At 45.3% G+C, this 23,735-nt stretch overlaps 1 protein-coding gene across 3 annotated transcripts in view; it reads right to left on the bottom strand.

Moving 5' to 3' along the window:
- Positions 1-23,735, bottom strand: part of LRP1 (LDL receptor related protein 1) — a 326,669-nt gene that overhangs the window by 167,236 nt on the left and 135,698 nt on the right. For all 3 annotated transcript variants that reach the window (XM_083486061.1, XM_083486059.1, XM_083486060.1), the window contains one exon: positions 22,987-23,250. In XM_083486061.1, coding sequence (XP_083342187.1) covers positions 22,987-23,250 — 264 coding nt within the window. The remainder of the gene's footprint in view (positions 1-22,986; positions 23,251-23,735) is intronic.

Genomic DNA, 23,735 nt, shown 5'->3' with positions numbered 1-23,735 from the left:
CATCCCACACAAAATTAGCACTCCATGTCCCTTTTCCTTAATATTGGTCCTGGAGCCCCTGCTATGAAGGGAAGTGTGGAACAAATACCGCATTTTTCGCCCTATAGGACGCACTTTCCCCCCTCCAAAAATGAAGGGGAAATCTGGGTGCGTCCTATGGGGCGAATGCAGGCTTTCGCTGAAGCTTGGAGAGCGAGAGGAGTCGGTGCGCACCGACCCCTCTCGCTCTCCAGGCTTCAGGAAGACATCCGCAGCCTAGGCAGCCCTGCGGGAGTTCCCGCAGGGCTGTCTAGGCTGCGGATAGCAGCCTGCTTCCCGGAGCACCAGGCGCGCTGAAAGCAGAGCGCCCAGCGCTTCGGGAACACATCCGCAGCGTGGGGAGCCCTGCAGGAGTTCCCCGCAGAGCTCCCCACGCTGCGGATAGCAGCCTGCCGCCCGGCGCGCAGGGCACCCTGAAGCAGAGTGCCCCGTGCGCCGGGCAGACATTGGCCAGAGCCACAAGCTCGGGGGACAGCAGGGAGGCGCAGCGCCGCCATCCCGTTGTTCCTCGACCTGGTTTGGTTTCCCCCACCTGGTTTGGGGGGGGGGAATAAAGGGAGGGGGATTTCCTTTATTTCCCCCCCAAAAAACTAGGTGCGTCCTATGGGACAAAAAATACGGTAATAGACCGAGAGATAGGGCAAAGCTCTATTCCAGCTCCAAACCGAGGAATGGTAGTTAAAAAAGAAAAGCTTGGAGGGTTGTTGTTTCCAAAGGTAGCTGAAGAGGTCTACCCTGACTGCTTTCTCCAAGCTGCAAACATCTCAAAGGAGAGAAAGCAAAACTAATCCAGCATTACCAAATTAAATTTTCATGCCCTCTCTCTGCCAGCCCCTCAAAGCTTTCCAGGATGAAAAGCTAGAAAACCTATGGCAATAACAATACTACCTCATTGCTTGTGAGGATGAGGAACAATGAGAAGGAACTTCTGATTTCTTTTACAACAAAACACATGGCAAACTGCACAGTGACATGAGAGAGACAGAGAGAGACAGAGAGACAGAGAGACAGAGAAGCCACTATTTCCCCTCAATACCAAATGTTAATTGTTGCCAAATTTGTTTCAGAAAACAACTGTTTTTCTTCAAGAAATTCCAAATTTTATTGATTCCTGATGTGTCTAAGAAATGAATCATTCCCAAAGCATTCCAGACACTAATAAAATTTGACACTTCTTGTGAACAGTAGTTGTTTTTCTCTCTTGGAGGTTATTTTTTTAAAATATCATCACAAATTATTTATTAATTGCCTTCTAAAGACGTGTCTCAAGGTGATTTACACTAAAGAAAACTAAAAGCAGTTAAAAACTCGAAAACAACAAATGCATTTAAAACAAGACTAAAACAATAACAAAGTAAATAGCAAAGACCCATTTATCCCATTCAGCTTGGAAAGCTTGTTGGAACAAAAATGTCTTCAGTTGTTTCCAGAAAGTGCAGACAGTGGGGTGCCTGTCGTATCTGGACAGGAATGCAATTCCACAGAGCAGGGGCAGCCACCCTAAAAGCCCTGCTCTGAGTCACTGTGGAGGGGGCTTCTGAGATCGTTGGAACTTGCAGGAGAGGAACTCTCCCGCAGACTACAGAAATCTATTGGGTGTATACTATAAGGCAAGTTGCAGTCTAGATTTTGTAACATTCTTTCTCTTTTGTTAAACTTCTGATCGGTTATGTCTGTTATGCAATTTAAGGTAATAATAAATTACCTTATTTATTTATTAAAAATATTTATTTATTTATAAAAAAATTAATAATAAATAATAATAAATAAACTGGGGACTGTGGTCTAAACTACAGAGCATGGGCTTGTCGATCGGAAGGTCGGTGGTTCGAATCCCCGCGACGGAGTGAACTTCCGTTGCTCAGTCCTTGCTCCTGCCAACCTAGCAGTTCGAAAGCACATCAAAGTGCAAGTAGATAAATAGGTATCGCTCCAGCGGGAAGGTAAACAGCGTTTCCGTGCGCTGCTCTGGTTTGCCAGAAGCGGCTTAGTCATTCTGGCCACATGACCCAGAAGTTGTACGCCGGCTCCCTCGGCAATAAAGTGAGATGAGCGCCGCAACCCCAGAGTCGGTCACAACTGGACCTAATGGTCAGGGGTCCCTTTACCTTTACCTTAAAAATAAATAAAGGACAAAGCCGTCTCTCAGGTAACCTGGTCCTGAGAGTATAGGGCCTTATAATGTTCATACCAGCACCTTGAACTTGCCCAGTAGCAGATTGGCAGTCAGGGCAAATCCTACAAGCAGGGTGTTATAGTTTGCCCCCACAAGCAACCTAGCTGCATCCCCCCCCCCCCCCGCTGAGCCATGTGCCTCCTCACTTTGTTCCAAACTGCACAGGAAGCCATGTGTGTGCAGTGATTTCAATTCATTTTTCTCTTTTATTTTAGGATGCGCGAGGGAAAGAAAAGTCTTGGAATACACATATAAAAATAATCTCCCGTTGCCTCTGTTGGCAGGGGGAGAGGTAGCTCAGAACCGTGCTGGAAATGAAGATCAGCCATTCTAGGCAATACCTGTGTGGAAAATATAAATGCTGAGGGGCGGGTGGTGGTAGCGGCACAGGGCTGTCAGCCCAATTACTTCCCAGCAAAACTAATTCAGTATTTCAGGATGGGGGGGGGGGTGTTATGTAACCATACAAGCTAACCCACTGAGCTTTGCAAGTTACTGTAAAGCTCCTGAAAGGATTGTGTGGGCTGTAGCTTTCAGCTTTCCTGGAATCTGTGTTCCTGACAGCTGTCTAACAAGGCAGTTGTCCCCCTAGTGATGTAACCTAAAGCATTCTCACTTCATTTCCTCCTTCCCCCTCCCTCCTGAAAGATAAAAAGTTAACACAGTCCATTTAACCCGGGACTTGACAGCTGGCTCTTTGCCAAGCTGCTAGGCCTGAATTGCTCCTGCAGAAGCAAAGTCTATACCCAACATCCTTGGAATGCAGAACCGCATCTAACTCTTAGGAGGAATGAGGCAGGCGGGACTCTCCTGTAGGTGTGCACCACCAATAACTCACAAAAATGAAACCAGGTTGAGCACCAAATCTAGATAAACCAGAGGAATAGCTTTGCACACAATAGGAAGGAATCTCATGTATGAGGAAAGGATTATCTCAGGCATGGGGTCTGTGCAAGCTCCCCAAACAAAGCCTGTATGTGCTCTATGAATTTTACTGTGGTCTATTGGCCACACTGATCTGCTATTGTACAGTCCTTTGCTATCTCTGGGAGCTTCAATGGGGCCTTCCTAACTGAGGGCAAAACCTTGGGCATCCCCACCTCCTGGCTTTCCACTCCTAATAGCTCCTTTGTCTTTGGAGTTGCTTGGATGTGGGACCCAATCAAACTATTACACGGAAGTAAGAGGCAGACAGACATGTGTGACACAGAGAGTGTCAAAATGGGCATAGCATTTAAGCAGTCTTGCACTTAGGAAACTCCTTCCTGAGGAGCCAGGCCCATCACTCAGGCCACTGTAAACTGATTAACATCTCAAAGTTGTGCAGGACATAGGCAATATTATCAAAACAAAAATACAACACAAAACTAGCAGAACAGTAGTATAAAAGCATAGAAAAATAAATATTACTACTACTACAACAACAATTGAGACAGTCTCTGCCCCCCACTCCTCGGGGCCCTGCCAGTCCCTGACAAAAAAGGGCCAGGGGGAGCCTAAGCAAAAAAGATAGGCCTTTACTAGACGTCTCAAGCAACGTAGGCGAGTGGTGTCAAATGGGCAAGCAGACACAGGTGCTAAGATTTGTGCCATACTGGAAAGGGTTTATCTGCATTTCGTGTGCAACACAGGACTGCACACATGTGACTTAGCCCAAATTGTTTTTCATATGTTTAGCGCAATCTTAATGTTTTTGTCAGCTTGCCAGTGTGGCTTCTAAATACTACATGAATTGTGTTGATGGCTTGCATATCGGTGATGTTGCTCTTGTGAGCCACTTTGAGCATAATATGGAAAAGTGGCATATAAATAAACTTGATGATGACAGCGTCAGGGTTATTTGATGTGATCTACCTACTAGATGACCAGAATGTGACAAAAACAGTGCTTTTTTCTAGAAAAAGAGCTGCCGGTACTCACCATTAAGTTGTTACAGTAAGTGCCACACTTTTTAACAACAAAAGAGAGATGCTGTTACTGCGTACCATTGAGTTCCGGGGGGGGGGGGGAGAGCCCTGGACAAAACCACCTCCAATCATGCTCCCTAGTACAGTGGTACCTCGGGTTAAGTGCTTAATTTGTTCCGGAGGTCTGCACTTAACCTGAAACTGTTCTTAACCTGAAGCACCACTTTAGCTAATGGGGCCTCCTGCTGCTGCTGTGCCGCCGGAGCCCAATTTCTGTTCTCATCCTGAAGCAAAGTTCTTAACCTGAAGACCATTTCTGGGTTAGCAGAGTCTGTAACCTGAAGCGTATGTAACTTGAAGCACCATTTCGGGGTTAGCAGAGTCTCTAACCTGAAGCGTATGTCACCTGAGGTACCACTGTACTTTATTCAAGAAAGATGGGCCTCTAGCTTTCCTATTAGGAAGATGCAGAGGAGAGTGCAACCTTGTTGCTCAAATTACCCCTAATCATTTGGCTGCTGGAAGCAATCAATCTAGGGATTTCTCTTTGGCTGCTACGTTTTACCCTGAAGTACACAGTGTGGGCTGCAGGCAGAAAGAGGAATACAGGGAAGAACAAGTCGTTCAGATATGACCCAGACAGCTATTAATTTTGCCGCCAGCAGGTTCTAGGAATAGGCAGACATCTTTGTAATAGTAATAACAAGTGGGACCTGCAGCAAAAAGTTGCAGTGTGAAATGCTCCTGCTCAGGGTTTCTCTTCACCCTTTCATGCCCTTTTCTCAAGATTCCCACCCCATCCCATGCCACCATACTCAGCATTCTATGGCCATCTGAGATTCCTCACCTCACATTCTTTTAGAATCCTGTAAGTCTCTAAATTCCCTGGGAAAAGGGAATAACAGGTAAACCAATATGGATCTATAGAATAGATATAGCCAGAGGAGCAGAGGTTGAGCCTACACATATATCATTCTCTCTCCCCATCCCCATTCCATACTCCCAGGTCTCTCTTAAAAACAGTCCTGAGAGGGGTGAAATCATTCAGACTTCTCTTGTCCCAAGGAATAAAATGGGTTAAAGAGAATACACGGCAGATGAAATTACCAAGTGCTCCATTTTCTTGCCAAGTTAGTTCAAATCATTGCCTCTTTCTTGGCTGAAAGAGTTAGGCAGCCTGGGGACAGAGGGGGAGAGGGAACAGTTTTCAATGCAAAGGGGGAAATTTTGCTTGATATTCTCTCTCTCTCTCTCTCTCTCTCTCTCTCTCTCTCTCTCTTTCTCTCTCTCTCTCTCTCTCCGCAGTGTGTCCTAAATCCAAGAGACCTTTCTGCTCATTGACATTAGAAAGATTTTGAGATTTGTTGTTAGGCTGTGGGTGAATTTGAGCCTTTGGGACATATTTGTTTGGAAAGTTGTTGCCTGCCTCACAGATTAGGAAGACATTTTAGTGTGGTCAGATTGCTCACTTTTTAGATTTGGAAACACAATCTGGACGTTTATTCCCCAACTTGGTGCCCTCCCAGATGCTTCCGAAACACAATTCTCACCATCACTGACTCCTGGTCAGAGGCTGGGGCTGATGGGATCTGGAGTCCAACATCTGGAGGGGCACCAGGTTGAGAAAGTCTCACTTGGCCAAGTCCCACTATTTTGCTCCTCCATGCTACTTTGGATGACCCCCCTTTCCCCCCCCCCCAAATGTCACAAAAGAAAAGCAAGGAAGCAAGAGAAAGGCAGAGAGGGAGCAGCCTCACTTGACATTTTCCAGATACCTGGGGAAATGCTCTTAGATGCAATAGCAGACAACATTCCAATGCACACTGTGCTGGGAACATAGTCTGTAACAAGCACCACATCACAGAGCAACAGCACAGAACCAGTTCAAAAGTGAGCAGGGGGATGGGGGGATATAGTGTGGTCTTCTTACACGTTGGAGTACCATCTGAGTATGCACAGAAGTCACTCGTTTTAAAAAGTCGTGTCTCCCCGCCACCCATCAAAACTTTTCTCCTGCGCATGGAAAACTGATGTGCCAAGAAAGCCAGCATAATAGCCTTCTCTCTGACATGTGAACTTTCCCATGTGCGGTGTTCACTATGAAACAGCTTAGTAAAACAATCCAGATTGCTCAAGCAAAACATCCAAACCATATGTTTCATATAAAGCCATTTCTTCTTAACCACGATGATGGTGATCAAGTTAAACTCAGAACATGGAGTGAAACCCATCAAGAGAGTCTCTTCAAGGTAAATATTTGGACAGTCTAGAACAACTCCACCCCAACCAACACCCACATCCAGCCAATAAAAGTGAAGAAGGGACAGCAGATTTTTGGAAGAGGGCATATATTTTATTCCAGCAGATCACATCTCTAAATTACTTTTAAAATCCATCTGCTATTAAAGGTTGGTTGGTAGGCAGCAGTCAGATGAGCCAAGGCAGTTGCTGGGTGACAATCACATTGTGCCTTGTGCTTACCAGTGTTTAGTAAGTTTGCTTTACATGTTTCCTGCTCTTGGCTTTCAGGATAGGGCAGACTTGAGCTTTAAATAAATGAAGAAATAAACTCCATTCCTTTTCAGGGGCCATGTAAAGGCAGCATCTGCATCAGTCCCAAACCATGGAAGAGATTCATCATGCTGCTTCAAGGGCTTCACAACATGTGCCTTGATGAATTGGTATGGTTTAAAACTAGCTTTGTGTCATTATTTTCAGTATGTTGTATTTTTTAGTAGCATCTGGGCGATTTATTTTGGCTTCCTGCTCACTGTAGGAGCAATAGTCGTGAAATATTTTCTCTGAAAGATACCATTTGAACCCTGCTAAATATTCTAGATATAAAGAAAAAACAAACTAAACGAAATTTTCACGTCTTTTTTAAAGACATGCCCAACAACATCTGGCGGGCCCCTGGTTCTTCATTTCTGTGCTGACAGAAGGATGACACACAGTCTTCTTTCACTGCAAGATACCCAGTGAAGGAAGTTCTATTTTGGCCAGGAAGGAAGTGAAGGGTAGATTAGGCTTCTCAACTGTTTTCCTCTGATGTACCCCAGGGGGTATCAAATACATATGGAAGATCCTGGGCTGAGTGGCCTATGTATCTAAAGCCAGCATAGCAACATTTCCATTTTTACATACTGTGCCACTGGGAGCTGTCTTAATACTAACCTATTGGCACCCAGTTGCCACCCCTTGCTGAGATAGTTGAAAACACACTGTTCATATAAAGCACAGCATTAAGAGGCAGGCACATGATGTGTGTAAGGAACGCAAGCTGCACAGAGAAAGGCATTAAATTATTAAAAGTCTGAGAAGCCTGCCTCCTGCTAAGCTATGAGTATTTAGAGGTCTAAGAACCTGAAAGCCGATTTCCTTCTGAAATTGTTTGGAGGATCAGAGTCAGAAGGGAACCCAGTTGCAAATGAACACAGGCATTGTCAATGGGCCACAAGGCTGCAGAAAATGCATTCATAAAGAAGGGGTTTAGATCAAGATTACAAAGGCTAGCAGTCCTTCCAAAATGCTCAATGGAGGAACAAATCCAGTGATTGTGTCCTGCCACGGATACCCAGCCTTGCGAACTAGGCACCTTTAGGTCAATAATTTCCAAAATTGATGATGAGCTGAGACAAATGGGGGGGGGGTGCACACAAAAGTCTGAAAGTAGGTCACAAGTTTCTGGGCACACTGAGTGCAGCATGCTAGTTTCACAGGCCTTCATGATCAGATCAAAAACAAAGAAAGAAGTGGGTCACAAATATTCTCGTGAGGAAGCTGGTAAAATGTGGGTTGAACAAGGTAACTGTTAGGTGGATTTGTAACTGCTTTACTGACTGAACCCAAAGAGTACTCCTTAATGGTTCCTCGTCATCCTGGAAAAAAGTGACAAGTGGGGTGCCACAGGGTTCTGTCCTGGGCCCATTGTTGTTCAACATCTTTATAAATGAATTGGATGAAAGAATTGAGGGGATGCTCATCAAATCTGCTCATGACACCAAACTGGGAGGGGTAGCTAATGCCAGATTCAGAATTCAAAATGACCTTAACAGGTTGGATAATTGTGTCCAAGCTAACAAAATTAATTTCAATAGGGACAAATGCAAGGCTCTGCACTTAAGGAGGAAGAACCAGGTGCACAAATATAAGATGGGGGACACCTGGCTTACTAGCAGTACATGTTTAAAGGATCTAGGGGTCAAGCTTCACATGAGTCAACAGTGTGATGCAGCAGCAAAAAAAAAAAGCTAATGCTATTGTAGTCTGCATCAACAAAAGTATAGTGTCCAGATCAAGGGAAGTAATAGTACCACTCTATGCAGAGGAGGACGACTAAGATGATCAAGGGTCTAGAAGCCAAGCCTTACAAGGAATGGTTGAGGGAGTTGGAAAAGAGGAGACTGAGAGAAGATATGAAAACCGTCTTCAAATATCTGAAGGGCTGTCACATGGTAGATGGAGCAAACATGTTTTCTCTCGCTCTGGAAGGTAAGACTCAAACCAATGGATTCAACTTACAAGAAAGGAGATTCTGACAAAACATCAGGAAGTGAAACGGTCTCCCCCGGGGGGGGGGCTCTCCTTCCTTGCAGGTCTTTAAACAGAGCCTGGATGGCCATCTGTCATGGATGCTTTAGTTGAGATTCCTGAATTTCAGGGGGTTGGACTAGATGGCCCTTGGGGGTCCCTTCCAACTCTAAGATTCTATTATTCTATGAAACAAGGCAAAAGCTCTATTGATGTGTGCCTTTCAAAAATTGCTCTGAGGGCATATTTACACTACACGTTTTGAATTAGTTTTATATCAGTTCAACTGCCCTGGCTTTTCTCAAAGAATCCCAGGGAATGTAGATTTGGGTGGGATGCTGACAACTCTCCCCCTGATTCATGAGCTACAGTTCCCAGGATTTCCTAAGGAGAGGGAAATGGCTGTTAAGACAAGTTCTATTTTGGATGTGTGGATCTGCCCTTTGGAGGATCTTTGGGCAGCCATCAGCTCAGACTTACTTTGTTCCTTCTCACCTTCAAATATAAATGCCACTGCTTGTTTGTCAGTGAATTGTGTTTAGTGAGTCTCAATGCTTGTCATTTCAAGTCCCCGGTAAAGAACAAGGAGCAATGAAGGGGCATGAGGAAAAAGAGAAAGGGTGACTTACAACAAAGCCAGAGGTTCAAGGAAAGGCTGGCACCGAGCTTCTGCCACAGACTTGTACGATGATACTGGGCAAGCCGCCTTGTGTGTCTCTTGTCCTTACAAAATGTGAATAAGTGTCCTGCTTTTGAGAGAGGCTATGTATGAGAATAGAATAGAATTGAATAGAATTGATTCTTTATTGTCATTACACAAGTGCAACATTGCACAAAGTGCAACGAAATTGGATGCCATCCCTTAAAACAACAAAAGCAAAACAACAACAACAACCAAACAAACCACATTCCAGCCACACCCACACCACACCCATCAAACTCCCAGGTCACACTATCGAGTTACAGCATTCAAAAAGGCCACAGCTCTTGGATAGAAACTGTTTTTCAGTCTATTTGTCTTTGACTTGATGCTTCTATATCTCCTGCCAGAAGGCAGTAGTGCAAACAGACCGTGTCCCGGGTGAGATGAATCCTGCAGGATGTTATTTGCTTTCCTAAGACAACGGGAACCGTACAGTTCTTCCAAAGATGGGAGAGGATGACCAATAATCCTTTGGGCTGTGGTTATGACCTTCTGGAGCACCTTCCTCTCCCTAGCTGTACAACTGGAGAACCAAGCACAAATACAGTATGTAAGAATGCTCTCTATGGAGCCTCGGTAGAAGGACACCAGCAGCCTCTCACTCAGATTGTTCTTCTTTAAAAGTCTGAGGAAATAAATTCTCTGCTGGGCCTTCTTCACCAGAGCAGTGGTATGTGCGCTCCAAGTCATGCCCTGATCGATAGCTACTCCCAAAAACCTGAATTCCGCCACCCTCTCCACCCGTTCCCCGTTGATATACAAGGGCTGAATGTCCGCCTTTTTTTTCCTGTAATCCACCACCAGTTCCTTGGTCTTAGCCGTATTAAGAGCCAGATTGTTCTCTCCACACCAAACACAGAGCCGCTCCACCTCGTCCCGATAGGCGGACTCATCCCCTCCTGAAATGAGCCCTACCACCGTAGTGTCATCAGCAAACTTGATGATTTTGTTGCTGGAATAGATGGCTGTACAGTCATACGTATAGAGAGTGTAGAGCAGGGGACTCAACACACAACCCTGTGGTGAGCCGGTGTTAAGGCTAAGGGCTGTGGACATGTGTGACCCTACTCTAACCCTCTGGGAACGTTCTGACAAAAAATCCAAAACCCAGAGACAGGTGGAGTTGGAGAGTCCAATCGCCTCTAGCTTGGACACCAGTCTATGGGGGAGGATAGTGTTAAAAGCAGAGCTAAAATCCACAAACAGCAGCCTCACATAACTCCCCGGCTGCTCCAGATGGGACAGAGCAGCATGGAGAGTGGTATTGATGGCGTCTTCCGTGGATCTATTTGCTCTGTATGCAAACTGGTAGTTGTCAAAAGTTGATGGAAGACAGGAAATAATGTGACGGCGCACCAGTTTCTCAAAACACTTCATGATGATTGGAGTCAGTGCAACTGGTCTATAGTCATTCAAACTACTGATTGTGGATTTTTTAGGCAGAGGGACAATAGTTGACGACTTCAGGCAGGGTGGGACAATAGACTGGTGTAAGGACTTATTGAAGATCTTAGTAAAGACCCTCGCCAGCTGATCCGCACAGCCCTTCAACACCTTTCCAGTGATGCCATCAGGTCCAGCCGCCTTCCTCGGATTCGCCATCCTCAAAACCTGTCTCACCTCATGTTCCTCTACCGTGAATGAGGGGCCCCTATGGGCTGGTGGCTGTAATACCGGCGTCTCAGGTGGCTCCTTCTCGAAGCGAGCAAAGAAGAGGTTAAGCTCCTCTGCCAGCAAGGGGTCACCGTCGACAGCACCAAGGTTAGGTTTGTAGTTGGTAATATGCTGAATCCCCTGCCACATCTGTCTTGTGTTGTTGCTCCTTAAATTATCCTCAATCCTCAGCCTATAATCCAATTTTGCCCGTCGAATACCCCTCCTCAAGTTTGCTCTTGCTACACTGTAAAGCTGCACCTCGCCTGACCTGAAAGCCCTGTTCCTTTCCCGCAACAGGCACTGGACCTCTCTATTCATCCAGGGTTTCTGATTGGGGTAAAACCGGATGGATTTATTTACTGTGACAGTGTCTGTGCAGTGATTGATATAGCACAGAACTGCCGCCGTGTGCTCCTCCAGGTCTGAACTATCGAAAATATCCCAATTGGTTCTCTCAAAACAGTCCTGCAGCTGGTGAATAGCACCTTCAGGCCAGATTTTAACAGATTTTAATATTGTGGGAGCCCGTTTCCTGAGTGGGATATATGCTGGTATCAGGAACAGAGACATATGGTCGGACTGGCCCAAGTGTGGCAGCTGTAAAGCCCTATAGCCGTGATTTACATTCGAATAAACTTTATCCAGTGTCTTGTCCCCTCTTGTGGGACATTTCACATGCTGATAGAGCGTTGGGAGCACTGTTTTAAGTTCAACATGGTTGAAGTCTCCCGCAATGATGTGCACAGCTTCAGGATACTTGTCTTGCTGGCTGCTGATAAGGTCCTGCAGGCATCCCAAAGCCAAGTTGGCATTGGCATCTGGCGGCACGTACACACCAGTTAACATAACAGCTGTGAACTCCCTAGGGAGATAGGCTGGTCTACATTTAACAGCCACATATTCCAAATCCGGTGAACAGTGACTGCCCACAGTCTTCGAATTATTGGACCAGCATTTGTTCACATATACACACAGCCCCCCTCCTTTGGTTTTTCCGAAGTCCATGCCTCGGTCATGACGATGTACCGCACAGCCTTCCAACTGAATAGCTGTGTCTGGTATGGACGGTTGAAGCCATGTCTCAATGACAAATAAAACGCAGCAATCTTTTACAAGGCTGTTCTTTGCTGCCTGCAGCCTCAATTCGTCCATCTTGTTGGTAAGAGATCTCACATTAGCAAGAAATATGCTAGGGAGCGGTGGTTTAGATGGACTCCTCTGCAATCTTACCAGGACGCCAGCCCGACAACCCCGCTTTTGCCTCCTGTCTCTACGCCGCCTTCGCCTCCTCCCTGGAGGCATAGTAATCCATGGAGAGCCCGGTGGCCTGGCTACTCCCACAGGAACGTTATCTGGGCCCTACAGCAGCTGAAAATGTCAGTTGGACTTTAACTGCCAGTTGGACTTTACCTGGCTACTACCACAGGAACGTGCCATGCTCTAAAGCTCCTATGATTCAGAGGCATTACATGGATTCAATCAACTGAAGAGTGCTGCATTGTAGAAACTTGAGGAACTAGAAGGTTGCAAACTATTTTCTTGCTCACACACATAGCTTGTCACTGCAGGAAAGTCCTTCAAAAGCTTACAAGAACAAAGATTCTGACACCATATACTGGTAGTTTTCGTTCCCCTTTTTTATATAACCTGGCATGAAATGGCTATAACTCAGACTCAAAGTCCTTCACAGCCTCTCTACATCCCACTTTAATTTACCGCCGTGTCTCATATGCTACATGTTATTGTACAATTGATTCTGACCTGTTCTTTTGTGGGGGTTTTGCAAGCTATTTACCTGTTAAAGTGAGAAAACTGGACTTTGCTGATGGAAAAAAAGGTTTTGTAAAATCAAACAGTATTTTTAAAATGTCTAGTAGTCAATGATTTTTTGGCCTCTTGGGAAATTGAAGCCTCCAAGACGAACATTTAGCTGAACATCTAGGCTGCACCCACTGAAGCTAACAAGAGCCTGCTAATTTTGTAACAAGAAGGGAATCATAGCCACGAAACTGGTTGCTTCCGAAATTGCACTCCACAGGGTTTTGAGTCCCAACCCTGTAATGATGGGCCCATAATTACAACTAGGAGCCCATTATGGGTGATTTGAAACATCCGCTCAGCTCTGAACCTACTTAGGTGTTGCTGCTTTGCCTGTATGGGAATTGGTTCAAAAGACCTGCTCCATTATCAGCAATCTGGCCCAGACCAATTTCAGCCAAAGATAAGCAAACCATCTGCATAGATCATGGGAAAGAAGAAATTTTTCAGGTAAAGAAAGAACTACTCTCTTTCTGTCCGAAATGTGAAGAGGCCTTCTTCTTCTACCCAAGATTTCTTCCCTACTTTCATTTTTAAGTGGAAAGGGACTAGGGAGAGAAATGTTTGTTGTTTTGACGGTAAGTGTATTAGCTTGGATTCAGCAAAATGCTGTTTTATGTGGGATGACAATTAAACCAGGAGAAAAAGCAAGAGACCACTTCCAAATCTTGAAGGAAAACAAGCAGAAATAAAGCAAGACTGGAAACAAAGTACATATGGACTGCAGTTGGATCTTTCTTCCATTTTTTTAAAAAAAGAAAACCTAAAACTCAGTAACCAAGCATCAGGTTGGTACACAAACAGTTCAACAGAGATACGGTTTCTTTGCAAACTCTGTAGTAACTTCTTCTCACTCTCACTTTCTTTCTGTTTAAGGGGGTGGGGACACATGTCAAGCTACTGGCAGCAATCATTGAAAACTGTCACTGTGGAAGCCTATGTGGATGCAGCATCAAGAGACCTCACAGAGCCAAGAGAAGTCACCATTCAGACACTACAAGCTCATCCACACTTTCACTTGACCCATATTTTGCTTGTATTGTGTACTTGCCCCAGGTCCAATAGCTTTTATCGTTGTTCTGCGGCTGTGCCTTGAGAAAATCCGATCATACTCACTGAATTAAAGCTCAGTTAAGCAAAATCTATCTACAGATTTTCTGCACATCTGATAAGATCCGATTCAGCAAGTAAGATCGGATTTTTGCAAGGCACAGCAACAGAACAACAAGAAAAGCTTTCAGACCCAGAGAAATTAATCAGTACACAATACGATCAAAATATGGGTCAAGGAAACGTGTGGATGAGTCCTCCTGGAAATAATCAGGATTACTTCCATCCAATGGCAATGTTACAGATGTGCTTTTAGGTCCCTGCTGTTCCTGGAAGGGCACATCACATTCCAAGCCGCACAGGGCCTTTTAGTCAGCTTCACAGTTTCTGATGCTGAGCACTTGATGCTGAGCACATCTCTTGTTATGACTTGAATGGGGGAAGGAAGTCGGAGGTGGCGATGGTGTTATTTACAAAATTCCAATTCCCTTCAACCATAATTAAAAGGCTGCAATTCTCCAGGTACTATTAAAAAAGAGCTTGGCGTCTCAAAGCAACCTTGGAATTAACTTCCCGAATGCATAAATTCCTCAACATCCATACACAGTGTTGCTCCCCAACTGCAAGACTAGGAAGACAAAAGACCTGGGTACGATTCTTGACTCCATCACTGACTTACATGATGACCTTTGAAAAATCCCAACTCTTCTCACCTATGCTCTATGAATCAGAGTTCTGGATATGAAGCCAGTCTGGGTGGTGCAGTTGCTAAGACGGGCCCAGGTTCCAGTCCCCATTCAGCCACTAAGTTCACTGGGCAATCTTGGGCCAGCCATACACTCTAAGCCTAACCTACGCTTACTTGGTTGCTGTGAGAATAAAGTAGGAAGGTATCACTGGATGCCACCCTGAGCTCCTTGGAGGAAAGGTGGAAAATGGATGTAATAAATAAATGAAATGTTTGCTGCAGTTCCATAATAGCATTCTGAATGCCCATCACTGCCTATTGCTTAGTTCATCGTCACAGAGCTTCTGCTTTGGAACAACCCAAGGAATGTGAAAACTAAAGGCACAGGTGCTTGACTGGTCTGAGGCCTGTAGAAAAATGTGCAATGTTAAGAAACTCTAGTAAAATGGGGTGAATCTGGTAGTCAGTTGAGAATGTGAGTGAAGTTGTCCACATGCCAGTTCCTTGGGGGGGGGGGTGTAATTTCCTTAAGGGAAATGGGATTCGAAAATATGCAGCAGACTGAGTCACTGCAATCTTACAGTATGGAGAGCTATTTCTGGCTAGCTGCTTTGATGGCAACAAGAGGAGCAGGCATCCGGCTATATACAGGTGTTGTCATAAATGGGGCAACTCATCACCTTGGAAGCAAACAGACTGTCCATGGGATTTTTTAAAAAGTAGATAATACAAATTGAAACTGAAGAGCTGATGTAACTGTGATTGCTACTGCAGCACCTGAATTCTTTTGCACTGTAATCCTCACTGCCTCCAAAGGAGCGTGGTAGAGATACCACCCCTGCAGGCTAATTGGTTTCCCAAGGCATAAAGTACTGTACTTTTCGCCCTATAGGACGCACTTTTTCCCCTCCAAAAATGAAGGGGGAAAAAAATTCTTTATTTCCCCCCCAAAAAACGTGGTGGGTCCTATGGGCCGGTGCGTCCTATGGGGCGAAAAATACGGTAAATGGCACTGAGATCCTTAACATGCACACAACTGCATTGGCTGAAAACACATGACTACAGCATCCGCAAAGCCAGTATAAAAGCATCATGGCTTGCCAAGCTGATCTGGCACAGCCAAGAAAAAATGGTTGTCATCCACATGGTCTGTGTCCATAATAGAGGCACTGGTATCATGCTGGGGCCTCCAATGATTTATTTCGGAAGTGGGATCACTCTTGGAGACTGCAACCTCCTGGTCAGGGAGCAGGGTTTCCAAATTTTTCTGCCTTGAAAAAGAGAAGTGGGAGGATCACTGTCCCAGAAAACCGGGCACTATAGTCTGGCTCTTCCAAGTCCTGCTGGTGCTCAGACCAGAGGAAGTAGGAGAGCTAAGCACCAGAATGATGCACACCCTTTCTAGGCTCACCATGGGTGAGACGGGGGAACGTTCTGGCACTCTCAACTATTCCCCCTAGGCCTGACAGTCAGAAAGCATGGCTAGGGATTTCCTCTGCATCCAGTCAGGACAAAAGTGGCTCATGGCAGTCAAAAGAGGAAGGTGTAGTGTTTCAGTGTGGCTGAGTCACTGTGTACTAGTAAAACATCTCACATTAAGGCCACACCTGCCTGCACAGTCAATTTCTCACATGTCTGAGGCACATCCATGTTCCTCTGAAGTGCAGGTCTGCATTTCACATCACAACAAAAACATCTTGCAGTCATGGTCAAAAGCAATGCCAGAACATAAGGAGAACCCTGCCATACCAAACCAGGGGGTTATATATTCCATCATCCTGTTTCCCACAGCAGCCAACCAGAAACCTTCAAAGAAGATGTCTCACTCTTCTTCCCTAGCAACGGGTGCACAGAGACATATGAGCTCTAATCGTGGAAGTACTAGAGAGCCATAAAGACTAACAGCGATTGATAGCCTTGCCCACTGTGAAGATGTCCAATCTCCTTTTAAAGTCATCCAAGCTGACAGTCGTCCCCAAATACCATGGAAGCAAGTTAGATATTTCAACTGCTACATCCTCTTTAGGAGTTCAGACAACTCTACCTGGAGATGCCCAGGAATGAAATTGGGACAATCTTCATGCAAAACTTGTGCTCTAGCACTGAGCAACATCCCTTCCCCAATGTTGCTTAACTGTTCAGCCAGAACAGGAAGTTAAACATTCCAGCAGCTCTTGTTCTCACAGACTCATGCACAGGAAACTTTCTATGTTTCTGCTTTGGTGCTCTCAAGCGTAAATGGTGACCTGGCCAGGTACCTTTTCCCTAGGGTAGACTTGCACTCAACTGGGAAGACAGTGACAGCAACTCCACCACCCAAACTGATCCTGCAATATTGCCTGCCCATAAGGCAGAATAGTGAGAAACCAGGCAGCATTGTTGCTGCCCTGTGCTCATGTCCTGTTCGCAGGCTTCCTACAGAGGCACCTGGTTGGCCACTGTGAGAACAGGATGCTGCACTATGGGCCATTGGCCTCATCCAGCAGGGCTCTTATTACATTCTTATAGACAGTGAAAAGGGCACATTCAATCCCTAATGCAAATCAATATGCTCCAACCATTTCTTCACTAGGAATTCATGCTTGTAGATCTTCCTTTAAATGCCTACCCCACCCTTTCAACATTTTCAAGGCAGCAGAATTAGACTGAATAATGCAGCAGATGTCCCACCAATGCCATGCACAGAAGGTTATTAATCACCTCAAGGACACATTTATATTTGTCCAAGGTCATCTGCAACTTATACAGCATCACCAAGTGATAGTCTTTCCCATTACTGCAGTGGACTGACTGCCTCAGATCAAAGGGAAAGCATTGGAAGGAAGCTGTTTCCATGCCCATTTCCAGGTTCAAAGGATTCAGACTATTTTTGCCTGGCATAAGAATGAAAGGAGGGAGGGAGGCAGCCTCTTGGAGAGAGAGTGGTGGAAACAAAAGCTTGAATTGAAAAGCAAGACAAGCAGGCCTCAAATATTGCTACCTATTCTTAAAACGATACATGGTGTATTAAGAGCCACTGGGAATGTTCAAGGCTGTGATGGCAGCAGAGCAGAGCCACTTTTTATGATGAGAGGCTGCCTCCAATTATGCCTAAAGTGAGTGTTAAAAAGCAAAAAGGGTACATGTGTGAAGGGTGCAGAATTCTCTACTTGTCTGTATCTTACCCCACTGCAGTTGCTCCCTCTCCAGATACCCACAGGAATGCACCCCACAGCCAGCTACTTCCATTATCAGCACCCAGCTAGAGATAAAATTTACCTGAGGGCACATTGTCTGCTGAAAGTTAAGCCAGGGATCATAGAACATAGAGTTAGAAGGGAGCACGGGGATCATACAGTCCAACCCCCTGCAACGTAAGAATCTTTTGCCCAACACAGGGCTCAAACCCACAATCCTGAGATTAAGAGACTCATGTGCTACTGACTTGAGCTAGCCTTTGTAATAGGGGTGGTTCAGCAATGCCCCCCATACCTTGCAGCGGCAGTGGTTTCCAGGGAGATCTCACCCAAATCTCACAAGAACTCACAAAGCGCGTAAGATCTTCTGAGACTTCGGTGAGATCTTGAAAGATCTTGACGGAAGTTGGTGCCACTGCTGCTCGTGCTTCATGGACACCATCACACAAGACAGGTAAGAGAGGCAGAACAGTGGGGGTGGCCCGTTCCCATTTTGCCTCAAGTGGGGAATCAGGATGTGCTGCCCCTGAATCTAAAATATCTGATCAAACAGGGTCATGTCCAGAGAGCAGCACAGGAAGACTCTGCTTCAACTACATGATCTTTCAACTGTGGTGTGCCACAAGCTATATTGCCCCAATGCTGTTTAACATCTGTATGAAGCCATTAGCAGATTGTGGGCAAAGTCTCATCAATATGCTGAGGACACACAGCTCTACTGGATGATGGCCATTAAATTGAATGTAAGCCCTGGGAAGACAAAGGAACTGGGGGTGGGTGGGTTCCCGTGTCTGGCATATTCCCCAGTTCCCTGTTCTGGATAGGGTTGCACTCCCTCGATCCACCTTTGTCACTTGAAGCTCAATGGCCTCAGTGGCTTGGAGTGCCTTTTACCAGCTGCAGTTGTTACACTAACTACAGCCGATAGTCTGGCCATGGTGATTCATGGATTGGGAATCTCAAGATTCAAATATTACAATGTGCTTTATATGTGGGGCTACCCTTGGGCCTCAACAGAAGACTCCAGTTGGTGCCAAATGCTTCGGCTAGACTGCTGATAGAAACAGACTATTGCCAGCTCATAACTCCAGTGTTCAAAAGTTTGCACTGACTGCCCATATGCTACCAAGCCAGGATCAAGGTTCTTGTATTAATTTACAAGGCTTTTAACAATTTGGGTCCAGGAAACTTCAAGGACCACCTAATCCCTTATACCCCTGGCAGATCACTGAGATCTTCAGGGGAGTCACTGTTAGTGATCCCCCATAGCTCAAATGCAGGGCTCATGACCACCAGGAGTTGTGTGTTCAGCATTTTGAGTCCAATTTTATGGAACATCTTTCTAGTTGAGGTCGGATAGGCCTACTGAACTTTAGGTGCCTACTGAAGAATTTGTTTTATCATTGCAGCAGGAATTTTAACTGAAGTTTGATTTTATAGTTTGAACTGATGTTTTACTTCTTGCATTGTAAACTGCTTAAGAGACCACTGTAGTTAAGCGGCTAAATAAATAAATGCCACTGCCTATGTCTCAAGGTCTCCCTTTATGACATCACTATCCTTGCCTGCCATGGAAAAAACCAAGCCTCAGACAACCAGCAGCACGTCCTTAAAGAAGAAGAACTCTGCAGAGAATCCAGCCATGCCTGTGCTGCTTGCTCTGTTATGACTCATCCTTCCTCCCAGATGGCTTAGATATATATTAAAAAAGTATGTTCTAAATCACTACCTTCAGACTGAGAAATAGAGACTATTTGGCCAACAATTGTACAGTACTAAAATAAATAAGAAGAAGAAGCAAAAAACAACAATAATGCACACAAGTTACTTGAGGAATCTTAAGATTTCAACATGTGGCTTATACTTGTCCTGACATTATGCAGCTTTCTGGAGAAAAAGCAAAAGGGGGAGGGCAGAGATAGAGAGACAGACAGACAGACAGACAGACAGACAGAGACAGAGAGACACAGAGAGACACAGAGAGCATGCAGCACACAATGGAGCCTGGGTTCCTAAGAGCTACCTACAGGAACAGTGTTAAACACGGCCTGCACTGAGCTTTAAACAAAGGATAGCACAAAGTAGCTCAGGCTTCCACCCAAAAGCATGCACAAAGAGCATAAAAAACAGCTCTTTCGGAGCCACCTGCTCCACAAATCACTTTCAAGTGACTGAGCCACAAAGTTACAGTCACTCCTACAAATCTGGTGTGGATCACTGAGGTTCCTCTGCCTATGGGGCAGCCAAACCACCAAGATCTGGACTGGATCCTATCTCTCCATGGACCATTGCAACCCCACCCTATTCAGGCCTCTCAAGAGCAGTCTACCCCACAATGTAAGAACCACTGAGAACGACTTGCCTCTTTCAAAGGCAAGTGCAGAATTTCACACGCCAGCCTCCCAGTTAGCAACCAAGAAAATTAGAAAACAAGGGCTTCTGGAATTGTTTTTGAATATCTATTTTTTAAATTTGCTGCCTCCTGCTATCCTATCCATCCAACAACTCTGACCTTCTGCACAAGGGTGCTGAGACACATTATGAAAGTATGGCTGAGAGGGTGTTAATTACTTTGTTAGATACAGGGAAAACCATAATGGGAGGATTCAGAAGATACCCTTCCTCTTCTGGCGAGGAACATTTGCAAAAGCTGTGAAAATTCCAGTTCCAATGGGAAGCTATACCAGTTAAATAGCTATCCTTTTGTTTTGTTCTCATTTGGGGCTTGTGTGCCAAACGACCATGTTCGTACCTAGTAAATATTGACTATTAAGAATTAGCATTTTCCTGTCCCACATATGCCAGAGATGTGGGTCATCTCCAGTTCGTAGCTGCTCAGCTGAGGAAGTGCGGGCACCATCACAGCTCTCCATTGAGGGGTGTGCGGCTGTGCACCCCTTAATGGAGATGTTTAAAGGACCACCCCCTCGCCTCCAGCTTGCACAAGCCAGAGATGGGGCTGGGACTCCCTCAGACTCCTCTGTCGAGGGTCATGGGTGTGTGCCCCCACACCCATGGGGGGGCCAAGCATGTAAACCCCCTGTGCCAGCAAAGGCGGAGGGAGCCTTGCAAAGGAGCCCCTTGCACGCCAGCAGCAGGGACCTTGGGACTTGCTCCATTGGGGGAAGGAGCCTTTCTGCCCTGCAGATGGGTGGCAGGCGAAGGCCAGCTGCATTGGCCCCAGCCCACAAGGCACTGGGGTGAAAGCACCTCAACTCCTGTGATGAGAACTGAGGCAGTTTCACCCCATGCCTCACCGGCTGGGTACAATACAGCTTGTTTCAACATCATGGTTTATCGCCAAGCCATGATGTTTGGCTGGTGATACATCATGAGGCTGAAAACCTTTTAATGACTGAGACTTTTAACACTATTTGTATTAATTTGTGGTTTAAAAATTGTGTGTTGGATTTCTTCTTCTTTTGCAAACAACCCTGAGCCTTTGTCTGAATAAGAGAGCAGGGTGAATGTATTAAAATCAGAAACAAGAAAAATGGAAGAGGGCCCAAACATTTCTTCAGACCTCCCATAAAGTGAAGGTGCACCAAGCCCTTCTCTGTACATGGAACCTACTGCTTAGGAGGAGGAGCCTGCTTGGCTCTTTTCTACCAGGGATGGGGAAATCTGTGGCCCTCCAGATGCTGCTGGACCTCTCCTCTCTCATCCGCTTCATCCAGCATGGCCAATGGTCAGGGATGGCAGGAGTTAGATTCCAGAGCTGTCTGGGGGCCCAGAGGTACCCCAGTCCAGATTCAGATCAGCCTGTCTTTACTGGAGCATGCTGACATTGGTCTAGAAACCTCAGGAGTGTGTATGAAAGGTCTTTTCCCAGACCCCTTTCTCCATTGCTACTTACTCTGATGTAAGCTGCGTTGTAAGGACTACCAACTAAAAGGTGGCCTATAAACAAGAATACAAAGAAATAAACTAGAAGTGGCATTAAACTTGTTTTCATTCACTAAATAGAAGCTACAAGGGAATAGCATATAACGAAGAAGAAGGAATTCGATCCTCTGCTCCACTATGATCCCAATTAGTCCTGTTCTTCCCCTGCATTTACAATTTAATGCAGGAGGAAAACAGCCTTTAGCCTTCTTTGCAGGGCATATAGCCACAGCAGGAGATCCAGATCAGGACTGGAGAAGGGGAACCCACTGTGGTCCTGATCCGGAACAGCAGATCCACCTACACAATGAGTAAATTTGCTGAGCATGTTTTTGCTTTCTTCCATTTAATGATAAAGTCTTTCTTTTCACTAAACTGCAATTTGTAAAACATAATGGATCTGGCACATATTATTCTGGGCTAAGCTGGTTCTAACTGCATTGTCTCACTGCTTAGCCCTACGACATCGGGAGAGCCTCAGGTGTGCATTCTGCCTAAGAAATATAAAAGGGAGAAGTGGCAACAGCTGAAGCCTCGCTTTAGAGACTGACTTAAACTCAGTATCCCCTAACTAGGTCTGAGTCTAAAGCAAAGGAGAGAGAAAACGTAAGCAGATAAGGCTGTACTTGTGCAGATGCTTTGTTTGACAGATGAATGCAATAGAAAGATGCTGCCAAGAAGGAACATCACATCACTTAATCCATAAATTGCCTGGAAGGTGACTACCAAAGGAGGCAGTGTTAACTTGGCACGAACCTAACTTTTACCATAAAGTTTGCTCTAAAATAAATTCCAAATTGTATGGAGTCTTTGAAATTCCACTTCTCCATTTCAGTGTTTCGATTATTTCAACTGTGCAACTTGCCATGAAGGAAGAGGCAGAAGACAGTCATGAGCAAGTGGCAGACAAGAGGCAAGATGGTCTAGCTAGCAGTGCTGGTCTCAAGAGACTGGGGGGGAAATCCTTATTCAGCCATTGTCTCCCTTTGTGACTAAGCCAATTGTTCAGCTTCCCCATTCAGTGGTTTTCCATCTGTATATTAAAGTGTAATAGCTTCACCTCAAGGGACAACATCTACCAAAGACAACATTCTGCCCCACCCTCCAATGCATCCCAAATTCTTCCTTTTCACTTGTTTCACTAAAAGCTCCATTTTCTACAAAATTTTGCCAACTGAATAGTTACTTTTTTACCATCTTAAAAACAGCAACAAGCCAGAAGGGTGTGAGGGTGGGAATCAACCACACAACATTTTTGTATGCAAAAGTAAATTGGTATATTAATCTAAAGGAATGTGTGTTTCCATGAGAGGAGGAGCCTGTTCATGAGAACTTCTATACAGCAAGCAGCAACTTACGGTGCAAGCTGAGAGAGATGTTGATGGTCCACTCCTCAACAAATCCCTTGAGATTGGGGATCTTGGCACATTTCAGGATAGTTTGGGAAGAGCTGTCACCAACATGGACCCAGCAGACTGTGTCTTCTCTGTAGTTGAAATCCATGGCTGTGGTCTGCTTGGTGCTGGTGGGAGTGATGTTAGGGACAGACCCACCATTCAGGAAAGTAGCCATAATGTTCTGAGAGTTGGCAATGAGTAGGATTGGAGGTCGATCTACTGGTTCTGTTGAAGAAACAAAGTTGCCAAAGATGAAACAAGGGTTAGGCACCTAGATGCACACCTTTCTTAAAGGACCTACTCATTTTAGGATGAGGTCCAGCAAATGCACTAGCCAAGGGGCACCCCCAGGTAACAAAGTATGAGAATGCACAAAATGTGTCAATTCCTCATCTGTAATATGTCAAAGAAACATGTAAAAAGGGGAGGAGAGACAGGCTGTGTGATGGGGCGGTTTGTCCCTCTATCATACTGCCCAGCACCAAGTGAAAAAGCATTCACACTCAAGTGAGTTGTTTGCATTGCCCTGCACAAAAAAGCAAATAACTGTAAACGTGCACTTGCACTGTGACTTTGTATGTAGATTGTGTGCAAAATGTGGGGGTAAAGAGCATTTCTGGCCCTAAATTACACTCTGGGGGTCCCCAAGGAATCAAGCTGGCAACATCCTTTATGAGAACCAACATGAGATGACTGGCATCCCAAAACAT

The sequence above is a fragment of the Podarcis liolepis genome (assembly GCF_965112155.1).
Source record: "Podarcis liolepis genome assembly, chromosome: 2".
Lineage (NCBI taxonomy): Eukaryota > Metazoa > Chordata > Lepidosauria > Squamata > Lacertidae > Podarcis > Podarcis liolepis.
Note: the sequence above shows the minus strand (reverse complement) of the source record. Positions and strands in the feature narration are given on the sequence as shown.